The 15064-nt window shown below is 39.5% G+C and overlaps 1 protein-coding gene across 1 annotated transcript; it reads right to left on the reverse strand.

Moving 5' to 3' along the window:
* Positions 1 to 7240: 7240 nt before the first annotated feature.
* Positions 7241 to 10321, reverse strand: LOC145037874 (uncharacterized). The gene is made up of 3 exons (XM_078986619.1): positions 9920 to 10321; positions 8093 to 8322; positions 7241 to 7601 (listed from the first exon to the last, which is right to left on the reverse strand). The coding sequence occupies exons 1-3, from the start codon at positions 10281 to 10283 to the stop codon at positions 7323 to 7325; spliced, it is 873 nt and encodes a 290-aa protein (XP_078842745.1). The 5' UTR covers positions 10284 to 10321; the 3' UTR covers positions 7241 to 7322.
* Between the last annotated feature and the right edge of the window lie 4743 nt (positions 10322 to 15064).

The following is a 15064-nucleotide window of genomic DNA, read 5'->3' on the forward strand; positions in this document are numbered from 1 at the left end:
AAATATTCACAGGCTGTCTAATCAATGGTGTGTGCCATGCGATCACGCCGAGCTCTTCCCTCCGCTAACGGAAGTACCTGAAACCAAAACTGAAATCCGTAAGCACGAAGCTTAGTGAGTTCCCCACCCTACCACATATCATGCATAGTCACATACTGCACATACTGGGCCACACGCGCTATCTTGGGCCTCACCCGCTATAACGGCCCCGCCGCTCCAGGCCCCACCTGGCTTCGAGCCCCGCTCGGATACAAATCTGTTTCACTTAGGCCTCGCCTGTCACAGGGCCTCGCCCACTAACAAATAATAACACATAAACATATCACAGGGCCTCGCCCGCCGATAAATGATAGCACATACATATATCACAACACATAAGCTAAACTCGTACGACTGATCATGTCCTAAGTCCTCGCCTATCCTGGGCCTCGCCCTTTTTTTGCTACTGATGAGTTATGGAACCCCGTCCATGCTCCTACTGGTGGTGAGATACAGGCCTAGCCCACTCTCACTCCTTCCCTAACTTGGGCCTCACCCCTATTCAACTACTAATGAGATGTGGAACCCCATCCACACTCTGCTATTGGTGAGATACGGGACCTCGCCCACACTCACCTCCCTACCAGGCACATACATGTATCATACAAAAAAAAAGTATAAACTATCATTTAACAAATCATTGGGCACCCGCCCGCTATTAATGGACCTCATCCTGAATATCATACTAGCATACTGTGCCTAGGGCTAACCCCTAGGCCTTCTACTCATAACTACATGGGCCGGCATTGTGGCCTTAGACCCATTCACACAAAGGGGAAACTCACCTGCACTGGCTAAACTTGCTGACGATCTCACTAGCTGCTGCCCGACAACTCTCTAAACTCCTGCTCCCCTTGCTCCCCGAACTACCAATATCAATGCAACACTGAGTCTAACTGACCCTCGAGAGACCACCAAGTCAACTCTGGTCAAAGTCAAAGTCCTGGTCAAGGTCAACCTCCCAGGTCAACCCTACTCGCCGAGTCAACCTACTAACTCGTCGAGTTCATATATTCAGAGTCCTTCCTTTTGCGTCTCAACTCGACGAGTCAGTCCATGACTCGCCGAGTCTACCGATTTCTGAGTCCTGACCTGTCCAGCTCATCGAGTCTCCACTTAACTCACTGATTCGAGTCTCAACTCAAAGGGTTTGGGGTTTCGCGACCTGACTCGCCGAGTCCAAGAACAGACTCGCCGAGTACAAAGCAATCTTCATCTGACTCGACTAGTTGTTCATCCCACTCGTCGAGTTGCTCCTACTCTTCATGCTACTCGCCGAGTCCACTCAAAGGACTCGTCGAGTCCTTTCTGATCTCCTTACATGTAGAGGACTTTTGAGTCATGCATGGACTCCAAACTGTACATCTACCCTTCCCAAGCCTATTCCTCACGTAAATTTGCAAACTTTACGTGTAGAGAAGGAGATCTAGGCAAAATACACAATAAACTAGGGTTTAAGGAAAAGAGGCTTCATAATCAACTCAAGGGCAGATACTTTATGCTTCTCAAGACCATAATATGCTTAGATCCGAAGTAGCAACTTCAGATCTGGCTTCTAACTAAAAAGGGGTAGCAAATCATGGCTAGAAAAACCCCCAAAACCCATAACCATAATAGATCTAAGGGAAGGAAACGACTTAATACCTTCAATAACTCAGAAAGTTTCCCCAATCTTTAGCTCTAAGGCCAATCCTTGAAGCTTCAATGATTCCCCTTCTTCTTCTTCCTTCAAATCACCCCAAAGATGGCTTGGAATCTTGAATGAGCAACAATGGGGCTTAGGGTTCGATGTTCTGAGTGAAAGAGGTAGTAAAGGAACCCTAGGGGAGAGAATGAGACATTTAAATAGGCTCCAAGTCCCGAATTTAGGGTTTTCCTCGCACAGACCAGACGCCGAGTCCCCTTGGCTGACTCGCCGAGTCGGTCACTTACTCCTCGACCCGGATCCTGCTCGGACTCGCCGAGTTTCTCCTTCGACACGCCGAGTCGCCCGTTAAAATTAGGGTTTTCTTTCCTTTCTTGGCCTTCCAGATTTTGGGTGTTACAACTCTCCCCCACTTAAACTAAACTTCGTCCTAGAAGTTTGCTATGATCCACCGCCTGCGATCTACCTCCAATACCCTACCAATTATTCTAACACTAGCTGCCTACCTTCGCTGGCCTTCCGCTCAGTCATTCAGACTAACATCAATCCTTGCGGATAATAATCTCGGGTCAAACCTGACCCTGAACATTCTAGAAACCCAAATTCATCAACCGAAATCCATCTTGTACTCTCCGAGTACTGCAACTGAACCCATAGGGGTTCACCCCTTCTTTCCTTGCGCACTTTCCTTGTCTTCCCAAGGCAATGCTCCATAACCATTTATTTCCTCTGCCACTGTGAAGACCCTATCTTCACCAAATCTATTACTCCCGCTACTCCCAGTACGGGTCATTATCGCCAGTATCCACTGGGCATTCTTTCTACTATCATTTGGTGTCGAGCACCCCACAATCAACTAACTGAATTCCACCATACGTTTCATACTTGCACTGCTACTTACTGGAAGTTCTGATATTCCTTATCTGGCTTCCGGATGAACTGAGACCACCCTGGTCCCTACCAACCTATCAATATCAGGATTACCGACTCCCACCGATCGCTGACCCAACACAACTACTAGTCGCTCCCAGCGACTTTCGACGAAACTTCAACCACCTACAACTACTCAATCTATTCTACCATGCAGGCACTACAATTTCCTGGGATCCCCGATCCCCTATCTTGACTCTAAGATCCCTACTAGGTCCCACCTATGCTGCTAAAACTTATGGGCCTCGCCCACGGGTCTCACCCACCCTATCCTTCTAGTCTCACTTGCCTAACTACTCTCGCACGGGCCTCACCCACGGGTCTCACCTAACCATAATAATGAGCAACCCTGCTCTCAGGTCTCACTTACACTGCTACTCTCATACGGGCCTTGCCCACGGGTCTTACCCAACTATATCCTAGAGCGGCCTCTCCTAAGGTCTCACCTCTCAAGGGCTATACAGTCAACTCCTTACCATTCTCATTCATTACCCATTCATGATCCTTATCTGAATGCTAAGAGATAAGGGTCTCGCCCCAACTCTGCCAACGAAGCTACTATGGAATGCTACGGCTTACCCACAGTCTTGCATCACCTTCTATCGCCATCTCCTAGTGAATGCTACGGCTGTCCCATAGCCTGACAACACTTCCCACCACTGACTGCTAGTGAATGCTACGACTGCCCCGTAGTCTTACAACACTTTCCACCACTGATAGCTAGTGAATGCTACAGCTGCCCCGTAGTCTTACAACACTTTCCACCACTGATCACTAGTGAATGCTACGGCTACCCCGTAGTCTTACAACACTTTCCACCACTGATCGCTAGTGAAGAAGGCTACGCCTCTCCCGCTGCTCTTCCATGCTCTACATGCTGTCTTTTCCACTATCTGCTAACACGAAAGCATCCAATTCTATCTGTCCTCAAGATCTTTATTCCGACTCACACGAGTCCTACAGGCGATCCTTCGACCTGAATTCCGAACCACATACTCACCATCACCATTACACACACGAACTGATAGGGAGTTTCTCAAATTCCCAACCCTGGACTACTTAATCCATCAAACGCTGAACTACCTCTTTTCCTTCTCAGAAATCGCGTACTCGTTCTGGATTTGCATGCTCTTACCCTTGTACACTCGGAGGATTCTCCCCCACTTCGATCCTACTTACACCTTGCTACCCAATGAATAGAAATCCCAATCCTTGCTACCATTCCATAATCAATCTGCTGAGGAATCCCAAGCTTACCATAGCTAGGGATCTAACCAGTCCATTTCTAAAACTTATATGGCTCCGAACTAGCAAGACATACCGAGTACCTCCAAGGCATGCTACAGTTACTGCATCCTAAGCAACCTCCCTCAATAAGGCACATCCCCTAACTACCATTCAAATATCAAAGGTATGCAGATGGCATATAACTCGATCACAATCAAACCGTCCAAAAATAAAATACTCATACCGATAATGATGCAGAACCATAACAATATAATCATGCACAAATAAAAGAACTGAAAACGGAAATTGCATACCTGCAACATCCAGCGTTGCTCGCGTCTCCAAGGTAGCCATCTGAAAAGCCCTGCCTCCTACTGCAGGCGCCTCTGCACGGCCCTGACGGCCGTCTGTGATCCTCAAAGTTGCAGGGGCAGGTGCCATCACCCGTCCTGCTGAAAACAAACTAGGGCACTAGGCCTTCTTATGGCCCCGCTGATTGCACTGAAAAAATATCAAGTCTGATCCCTAAGTGGTGGTAACAGTACAATCCCTGCTAAAATGACCAGTTCGACCGTACTTGAAGCAGGCAGAATCACCACCACTACCACTCCTACACGTGCCCCCGTGCACCCTGCCACACTTCCCTCATCGGCTACCTGAACCTCATCTAGCTTCCTCTTCCGGATCTACTCTAAATCAATTTCCCTCTCCCTAGCTCGAGAAATCATATCTTACAGCGTCTTACAGCCGGACCTGCTCACGAACTCCCTGATGCCATCCCTCAACATCTTGTGATATCGGGCCTTCTTCATCTCTTCATCCGCAACATACTACGGTACGAGAAGAGCCCTCTCTCTGAACTTGGCGGTGATCACCGCCACAGTCTTAGTGGTCTGCGTCAAATCGTGAAACTCCCGTGTCAACTGCTGCACCTCAATAATTGGAGAAAACTCCGCCCTGAACCTGGCTGAAAAATCACCCCAAGTCATCGCGTCCAACGCAGCATCATCACCCAAAGCATGACCAATCTCTTCCCACCAATCCCTCGCTCTGTCCTTCAGAAGACAGGAAGCGAGTCTGACCTTGTCCTCGTCAAAACACCGGCTCGTACGGGACGCGTTGGCAACATCAGCCAACCATCTGCTGCTAGCGATGGGTTCCCTAGCCCCATGATAATCTGGTAGTTGAGAGAAAATGGATAGGTTTTCGGCCAAAATAAGGGAAAATGATTGTTGTTTTCGACCAAATCTATATATATATATATATATATATATATATATATATATATATATATATATATATATATATATATATATATATATATACATATGAGTTTTCGGCCATGAACACATTCCAAGGAAGAGGGGTTTTCGGCCGAGAATTGTAAGTCGAGTCGCATGTTTTTGGCCGAGAACACTACCCGAGAAGATAAGAACGAAGGTGTTTGCGGTCCGAAGGCGGCTAAGGTGTTTGCGGTCAGGAAAGAAAACCCACCGAAGTAGTTTTATGCTGAACACATGTTTGCGGTCCAAGACGTTTACTGCCGAGTACCGTGTTCGGTCGGAAGGAAATAAGGGAAATGCAAAGGTTTTCAGTATAGGCAAGGATCCTTGGATTTTTGTGCACTTCTCTTCTAACTTATGTAACACTTTTATTAAAAGTTTATACCAACATTATTAATTTGACTTTATTAAATTAACAAAACAATAAAGTTGATTTTTATTAGATATGTTTGACTTTTGTTGACTTTTATAGATTTGAAAATAACAGGTGGTCACAACTGAGACAACCACATGGAGCCCCAATGGTGGCAGAAAAACGGCTGGAGCAACGAACCAAGTAGTGACCGATGAATATGACGTCGTTGAGGGCCACATGGACGGCGACGGCCGTTAGATGGAGCTGAAACAACGTAGAAAAGAAAACAGGAAGAAGAAGAGGTTTTAAGTAGCCACGACCTCCGATCTCAACGCTAAGCCTCAAGTCACCCACGATCTCGCAAGAAGGGACAGCAACGAAAACAGTTAAGCGATGGCTGCTTGACGCTTCGGTTAGCAACAAAGAGGTACGACGGCTACACAACTAACAACGGCGACTGAGGATGAGGAGGAACAAGGTTGGCGGCTGGAAATAATCTTTAGGGTTAGGGTTTTTTGGGTGAGTATGCAATGAGAGGAAAGGGAGGGGTTAGGGGTTTTCAGGTGAGTATGCAATGAGAGGCTGGAAATATTCTTCAACTTATGACGATTTTTCACTTTCGACCCTTCCCCCTCTAATCTTTTTTCAAATCAGATCCACAATTTACCAAACAGATCTTGATTCATGAATTTCTTTACATTTCAAGTCCTAATGTTACAACATAGACCCCAAAACTGGAAATTATATTATTTAACTCCTTATGGATAACACTAATAAATTATTACGGGTTTAGGGCTAAAACAAAATAAAATATAAAATACATCTCGGGGTCTTAGGGCTTATTATTTACTTATTTATTTATTTTAAACGGAATGTTACATATGTGTCTACAATTTTGAGTTTGGATGAGGCGTTTTGGTGACTACATCATTCGAGAGTGTAAACACGTTGATTGAATAAAAACATTAGAATTATTAACTATTATTTATGTGAGTCATTTACTTAATACAGGACCGTTGGGTTGCTTTAAGGACCATCTTCTATTTAAATTGATTTTCCTTACCCCTTTTAAGTTAATCCGTTCTACCCGTTTCTATATCATCTTCATCTTTGTTTTGTTTCCCTCTCACTCTATCTCTGTCATTTCGTCCCTCTTTCATTATGTCAACTAACACAATTCCCGATAAAGATTATAAACACAATGTGGCTTTGTTTTCGAAATCGTGTAATGAGAAACTCACCAGGTTGATGATAGATAACAGACCTTACTTCAATTCGACCAACATTGCAAATGAGAACAACTTGAGGCAATGAAGAATAAAACACCCTCTAAAGTCATGAGATTTGCAATAGAATTTTATCCTGAATAAAAGTCTACTTACTATGCTCTTATTAGCCTATTGAAGACATTCTAGGATGTTTTGAAGAAGAAAAATAAACATTTGCGTATGTTTATTTCTTTTTTTAAAATAATGTAATGTTTTAATATATATTTAACTTTTGTCTTTAAATATAAATATATAAAATATGTTGTTTTATGTCAAAGAAATGTCATAGATATTTATGTTTCTTATTTTCAAGCTTAATATATATCCTTGCAGGTGTGTTAACATGGGACTACCATATGAAGACCACATGGCTAATTATAAGCAATAGACACTCAATGCCGACGAAACCATTTATAACATGTCTTAATGGTTTATTGTAAACAAAGATGGTAGTTTTTACCGTCTCAAACAAATGAAAAGTGATAATGAGAACTTAAAAAAAATGGTTTGTTGCAAAATTATGACATAATCCAACTTAGAACATACATTTTACAAGAGTTGGGAAAAATGTTAATTTAAAGTGATGAGAAAATAGGAATTGTTGCCAAGCTGGTACCAGCATCCGCAATGAAACAACTTCCTGTAACATATAACGAAGAATCATGGATCAAATATCGTGCAAGAGATGTCAAGGCTGGATTAATCGAGCCAAGGGTTTTCAAAGGAATTGTCTTCAAAACCACATTGTTGAACCATGTCTTATCTACTAGCCCTTCGGTGATCTCCGTTCTGAAAATTCCAGGGTTTATGCAGTTCACTCTTATGTTGTCGGTTCCCAATTCCATTGCCATCACCTGTTGTCATTATATCTTTTGGTTAAATATTTATTCATGCTACTAAGTTTTTGTTTCTCTTAAGTATTGCAACAAATTGAGATTTTAGATGATATATGCAATCATATTTTATTCATAGGCGGATCCAAGGGGATCCTGGGGTAGCCCGGGATACCCTTAATTTTTTTTCGGTAGTGTAATTTTTGTTTAAGAATTCTTTAATTTTTTTTTGGGTATAATGTATATATATGTATCCCTTCAATCTTAAACAAAAACAAATAGTAGAGCTATTAGTTAAGGCATTGTCTTATTAAAGTAAAGTCACGTCAGCATTTAACCTGGATAACGGATCAAGTGGTCAGAATTGTAACAAATTGGAAAACACAGTGTCAAAATTGACAAAAAAAAAAAAAAAAAAAAAAAAAACACGGTGTCAAAATCGAATTTCTATGTAAATAAAGTGTTTTTTGTGTCATTTACCCCTAAAAGATGCCATTAAATTGTAATGTTACCTTTGTCATGGTATTAACCGCTGCTTTTGAAGACGCATATGCCACTCCTCCGGGCAGAAAAACACGATTAGTGCCCGCAATCGATGAAATGTTGATCACCGAACCACCACGTTTAGCATGACGCATATACATACAAACATGTTTTGCCACCAACCATGACCCTGTTAGGTTTGTCCTATAGATATAGTTCCATTTTTCCTCTTCGAAATCCAGTGGGTTACGAGGTTCACCTGCATTGTATAATTGATGGCCAGTCGATAAATAACTATATAACTATCATAGTTTATGATTTTGCGTAAAGGTAGGGGTTGCATTTTAGAGTTAACAATTTACATCTCAATTATAATGATTTTTAATTACACAAATTATGAAAAGTTTGTGCGAATTTAGTTACAAAACATTTTTTTTAATCAATTTATATAACGGCAAGCATGAGCCATGAGCAATTCTTGTCAAATCGATTAAACACGTCACATGTACAACAAAAAAAAAATTCACCTTCTGAATGTATTATTCTAAAAAAATATTATTTATACAAATATAATATATGTAATTTTATGTTGAAATATTACAATGAACAAAATTTTAAAATTATAACAATACATATAAAATATTGCTAATAGTGTTTATTATGAAGACTATTCCATTATATTTTAGTAGAACAATGATTTATTTTTTATTTATATTATTTTGGATATTAAAAAATAACAAATAAAGCATATATCAGTTATCTCTTGACACGTGTTATATTTAAATGTGAATTATATATATATATATATATATATATATATATATATATATATATATATATATATATATATATATAATATTTGTCATGGCTTATTCGTTACTCATGTGTTAATAATGAGTATATCCACTTTTCAGAACATTTCATATGTTATTAACATATGTATTAAGTTATTTACATCTCAATGACCAATATTATTCACATGTACGATACTAAAACTTTAATAAAAATTAAGCAAATGCTTAATTCACATTTATATAATAACATAATTGTAATAAAAATCCGATACACACTTTATTCGTGTATGATGAGAGCTGATAATTAATAGACATAAAATTTGTATTTGATATGAAAAAAATTTTATATCAATATGAATGTATGTCTACACAAAATAAAAAAATCAAGAATTATGATCTATTTGAAATTGTTTCAATAATAACTCATACCAATTTAAAATTTTTTTTGTATATAAACTAAAACAAACCTCTCTCTCTCTCTCTCTCTCTCTCTCTCTCTCTATATATATATATATATATATATATATATATATATATATATATATATATATATATATATATTCTATGAATTATAAAAATTAGTTACATCATACTATTCAGTTCAGTTAGTATCAATGATTAAATATTATAATATATATTTTGAGTTAAACAAGTTTTATTAGATTAATATGGTATAAGATTAAAATATTATTTTGAACCACGTGAAAGATAATAGATTAAAAATTAAAGATCGAAAAAAAAAAAAAAAAAAAATTGAAGATTAAATATTAAAATTTTTAGATAAATATATAGATTAAATATACTAAAAAAACATAATATTAAAATTAAAGACTAAAAAAAATTGTTAATTAGATTTTGATCAAACTATTCTTTTATCTCGTTTTCCCTTCTTCAGCCGTTGAAAAAAAATCTCCTTTTCCCTTGTAATCCACAATTAGTCTTTTTATCTTCATCATGTATTTGTTAAGGTAGTTGACAATTGCGTTTAGTTTTTCAAATCATTACTACTTACACTGAAATGATATACAAACACTCTAACCAAACTAGTATCTACAAACTAACCTGAGATTCCAGCATTGTTTATCAATGAATCAATACGCCCAAATGCATCCCATGCCTTTTTAACTGCCGCCTTGATGGTAGCCTCATCCGCACTCACATCCAACTGCACTGCAAAAGCCCGAATGGGTACTGCTTCGGGTACAGACTGAGATCCAGATCCAGAAGAAATGTCCATTCTATTAATTTCATCACAGAGGGATTTGAGTAAATCAATCCGCCGAGCAGAAGCGATTATCTTGCAACCCGCTCTCGCTAAATCAAGGCAGAATTCTTTGCCAATTCCAGATGATGCTCCGGTCACAAACACCACCTTTCCGGTCAGATCGTGCCATGGCTCTAGTATACTTTCGACTTGGCTTGTCATTTTTTCTATTGGTTGAGGAATGTGAAAGTTTTAAAGTTGATTTATAGAGATGGAGAGCTTAGATTTTTATACGCCAAGTGGGGATACTTTAGCTTTACTTAAATATGTGGGCCCAAAGCCTGCCAATATTGATTAAGTCTATTCATGTACGACATTTTTATGTTAGTTCCACTTTCTTTCACCAGTATTTTGAGTGGACTGTATTGTGTTATTACATTATTGTAATACAATAAAAAATAAATAAATAAATTGGAAATTATGTTTATTGTATTGCCCAACAATATATTAAGTTAAATATTTTAAATATGCTCATTTTTATTGATTCGTATAGATTATTACTTATAATTTTGTATTCATTATTTTCATAGATTATTCGTATATATTTTGATATTTTAATGCTTACAAATTATATTATTCCATTTGCAGAGAGGAGGGGATTTTGAAAAATAAACTATAGGATATATTGGTGAACAGTCAACCTCGCATCGAAAATAATAATATAGTCCTTTTCATAGGTGTTAATAAAATTACTTAAAAATATAGTAGTACCAAAAAATAAGAAAAATGAAATATTTGACAATTATCCTCAACAAATTTTCATGTTTCGGGAACCATTCACTACAAATAACAATCCAAAACTCTGATACTAACTTGTTACATTTCAAAATTTACGACCAAAAATTTCATTTTTAATTTAATAATTATAAAACTATTTGTCGCAAAACATCATAGTACTACTCATATCAAAAACCAATGTATCCATAATCAAAACATGTCATGACAAAATAATACCGGGGTATAAATCTCACAGATCTCATGTGCGGAAATCCCAGTGTGATTTGTTGTAGTCATGTCGGCTATTTTCCCTTCGAAGAAGAGGTACATGAAACTAAAACTAAAAACCGTAAGCACAAAGTTTAGTGAGTTCCCTCATTATACCACATATCATACAATAAACATATTGTCGGGTATATATGGGTGCCCGACCTACCCTGCTAAGCATATCGGGGTGCTCAGCCTACCACTACTAGGCATACCAGGGTGCCCAACCTACTCCTCTCAGACATACCGGAGTGTCTGGCCTACCACTGTCAGGCATATATGGGTGCCTGACCTACCCTCCGGTTTATCTCAACCGGTTACGGGGACTATTTCACCCCTACCATTACCACATAATAACATATTATAAACATACTGTTAGACATATATAGGTATTGTCTACCCCTTTAGTCTCTTTCAACCAGTAATCGGAGACTATTTCACCCCTCCTACCATTATCACATCATAGCATCCTAGCACATAAAGCATAACAGATAGTGGCATATCAGACAATTATCACAAAGACAATCATCTCAACTATAAACAACTACTAGTGGGCCGACATTGGTGCCTTCGACCCACTTCTACTAGAAGGTAACTCACCTCGATAACTGGAAATAGCTGCAAAGACTACTGCTCTGAAATCAATCTCTCTCAGACTCCTACACATAAACATTTCCTTTAATTGTCCTTCCATACTCATGATCTCTTAAGGGTCAATTTTGGTCAAAGTCAAAGTCAATATCTGGTCAAAGTCAACATCCTGGTTGACTCAACTCGTCGAGTTCCATGAATCATAAAACCTTGAAATCGCGATCCAACTCGTCGAGTTCTTTCATGAAAACATCGAGTTTCTTCCTATAACAGAGTCGAGACTTCTCCAATCAACTCGTCGATTCATCCTTGAACTCATTGAGCTTTTCCCTTTACAGACTCAGGACACTTCGACTCAACTCGTTGAGTTCTTTTATGGACTCGACGAGTTCTTCCGTCTGTTGAGCCATCTTAATAGATTAAGCTCTTATCCTTCAGATCTAAGCCCCCTACTTCATCTACATGCTGAAAATGACCTCTTAAGGGTAAAGTTTCCAAGTTTACCCGTTAGTAGCCCTTCTTAATGGGTTTAGCTCAAACCCTAATCCTTTAAGACTTAGATCTTGATCCAAAAGCCATAATACTCCAAACTAAAGCATAAAAACTGAGATCTAGACTCTAGACACCATATGAACACGTAAAGTCCCTGGATTTCCCTCCATGCATTCCCTTTTGGAGCTTAAAAGGCCAAAATGACACCTTAAAGCTTGCATGGGACTTCCATGGCCATAAAGTTTGCACATGTATGCCATGAAAATCTTCCTAGACCACTGATCTGAAAGAGCAATCACTTGGGACATCCAAGTCTCGAAAGCTAGAATTCTAGGACCAAAACATGGAGAAATCACTCCAAAACTAGATGTAAGCATTAAATAGACAAGATAGGAGCTTTATACCTCTGATGAACCAGAAATGAAGCTAGACTTATGGGTCTACTCTTCTCCAATACTTTGTTGTTCCTTCTTCAAGTATCTTCTTCATCAAAACCTCAAGAATGCACCAAAAATGGCTCAAAACTCTCAAAAGTGTATTAGGCTTTTGTGGATAAGGTTTGGGACGATGGAGGATGGAAATGAGGCCAGCCTTCGGAGGTTAAGGTATTTTAATAGGGTGCTAAACCCTGAAAATTAGGGTTTCAATTTGGCAACCCTACTCGTCGAGTAGACTTTAGGTCCTGCATCCAAATTTCGTTCCTACTCGACGAGTTTAGGGCCTCCAGCTCTTCGATTTCCTGTGCAAAAATTAAGAAAACTCTGTTTGACCATTCAAGAAGTTGTTTTCTTCTCTTAACCCTACTCGCCTATCTCATTATCTATATCATTATTTGGTATCAAAAACTAAACAACAACATACCTTTTTCGATTCCACCACTGCTATAAAGAGTCGTCGGTTCCTTCATGGCACTTCTTCCACAAGCTTTCGCGATCGTTGCTTCACTCAGCAGTGTTAAAGAGCTCTCCGATTGAGGTTTGTTTTTTCCCTCCTTAAACCTAGTCATTTTTAATTCTTAAATCAACAATCAATCTACATTATTTTCTGATCATAGGTTGCAATCGAGAGTGCTTCCATTTTAGGTATATTCATGTGTATCCAACATGCTCCATTCTTCACTTTTTTATCTTCATGACCTAGGTGTGAGTCGGTAAAAAAGGACTGTCATTGGAACGCGGTTTTGTCTAAACAAGAATCTTGAAGCTTAAGGGATGTTAATACCGGGATAATTTAGAATGATGTTGTAACACTTGGATTTTTGGTATGGTACTTAATTACCCTTTATATTTTAATTGTTACATTTAGACCTTGTAGTAGTACGCAGGGCATAGCACTTAGTACGCTTAGCGTACTAGCTGAGAAGCTAGTAAGCGGGGTGTACAACATGGTACGCTTAACATACTAAGGAGGGAAGTGATCGCGCTTGTGAGGCCTCATACACTAGGCATATGAGGGTTACACTTAGCATAATCGGAGGATATAGAAACCCTAATTTTAGGGTGTTGCACCCTATATAAAAATCCTTAAGTCCCTAGGGTTGGCCTCTTACTGTAACATCCGGAATTCCAGGTATCCTATTTTAATTAATTATTTTGTGTCAAGGAGAGGAACTCGACGAGTTGGCGCTTAAACTCGTCGAGTAGGATCGCGATTGCTGACTGGATTTAATAAATGGACTCGACGAGTCGACTAGTAGACCTGACGAGTCCGCGCTGTGGATAGAAACCCTAAATCTTCTGGCTTGTGCCCTATTTAAGGGACCTTCTGGCCCTCATTTGCGGCCACCTTCACCCTTGAGAGAACCAGAGCACATGAAAGCTTTATGAGAGAGATAGAAGAAGAAGAAGAAGAAGAAGCTGTTTTCATCATTTTAAGTGTGATTTTGCAAGAAAGAAAGAATAAGGGAAAGCTAGGAAGATTGAGGAGCTCAGATCTACCACCATTTGATTAGAAGAGGTTGCTAGAGGTATAGATCTATGCTCAATCTCGTGGTTATGGTGATCTACTTGAATCTAGGATTTTCTTATGCCTTCTTTAGCTTGGATTCGAAGTATATGAGGTCCCAAGGTGGAGTTCTTCTTAGATATGGACCTTAAGAGGTCCAGAGAGTCCTATCTATCCTGCTTTATGCTATTCCATTAGAGATATGAACCTAGGTTGCCATTTTAGAAGCTATTTCACCAAAAAGAGTCTTATGTGCGTTGCACAGGTGTAGAGATTGGACCTTTATGTAGTTATTGAGCATTGGGAAGTCAGATATATAGGTTAGAGGAATAGATCTGACCTCAGAAGGTAATTTGAGTATTACCATGGAAGGAACTCGCTAAGTCTATAAGGGGACTCGACAAGTCGAGTCGGGGTTGCCCCACGATTTGTGACCAGTGGTAACCCGTCGAGTGGAAGGTTCACTCGACGAGTCGAGTGAGCCCTTAGAAGGATTCAGGGGACACTCTTGGACTCGCCGAGTCAGTAATGTGCACTCAACGAGTCTGGTCAAAGTTTGACCGTTGACTAGAGTTGACATCAATTGACCTTGGGGTTTTGGTAAAGCTGATTCAAGAGAGGCCAGAGAGGGGTATAATGGTCTTCTACCTATTATTAGAGATGAGAACATGAGAGGATTTTGATATATGTATGCTATATTTTATATAGACCGGAATGGAGAGTCCAACGATATAGACCGGACCGAAGGGTCCGATGATTCAGACCGAACCAGAGGGTCCAACGAGCTATGGGACTGGAGGGTCCTGCTAAGACACCTAGACCGGAGAGTCGTACTGTGTTATAGCCTTGAGTGGCGTATGTGTTGTATTTGGTATTTTGGGGAACTCACTAAGCATTTATGCTTACAGTGTTATGTGTTATGTGTTTCAGGT

This window comes from Lactuca saligna, chromosome 3 (assembly GCF_052625555.1).
Source record: "Lactuca saligna cultivar CGN05327 chromosome 3, ASM5262555v1, whole genome shotgun sequence".
Classification (NCBI taxonomy): domain Eukaryota; kingdom Viridiplantae; phylum Streptophyta; class Magnoliopsida; order Asterales; family Asteraceae; genus Lactuca; species Lactuca saligna.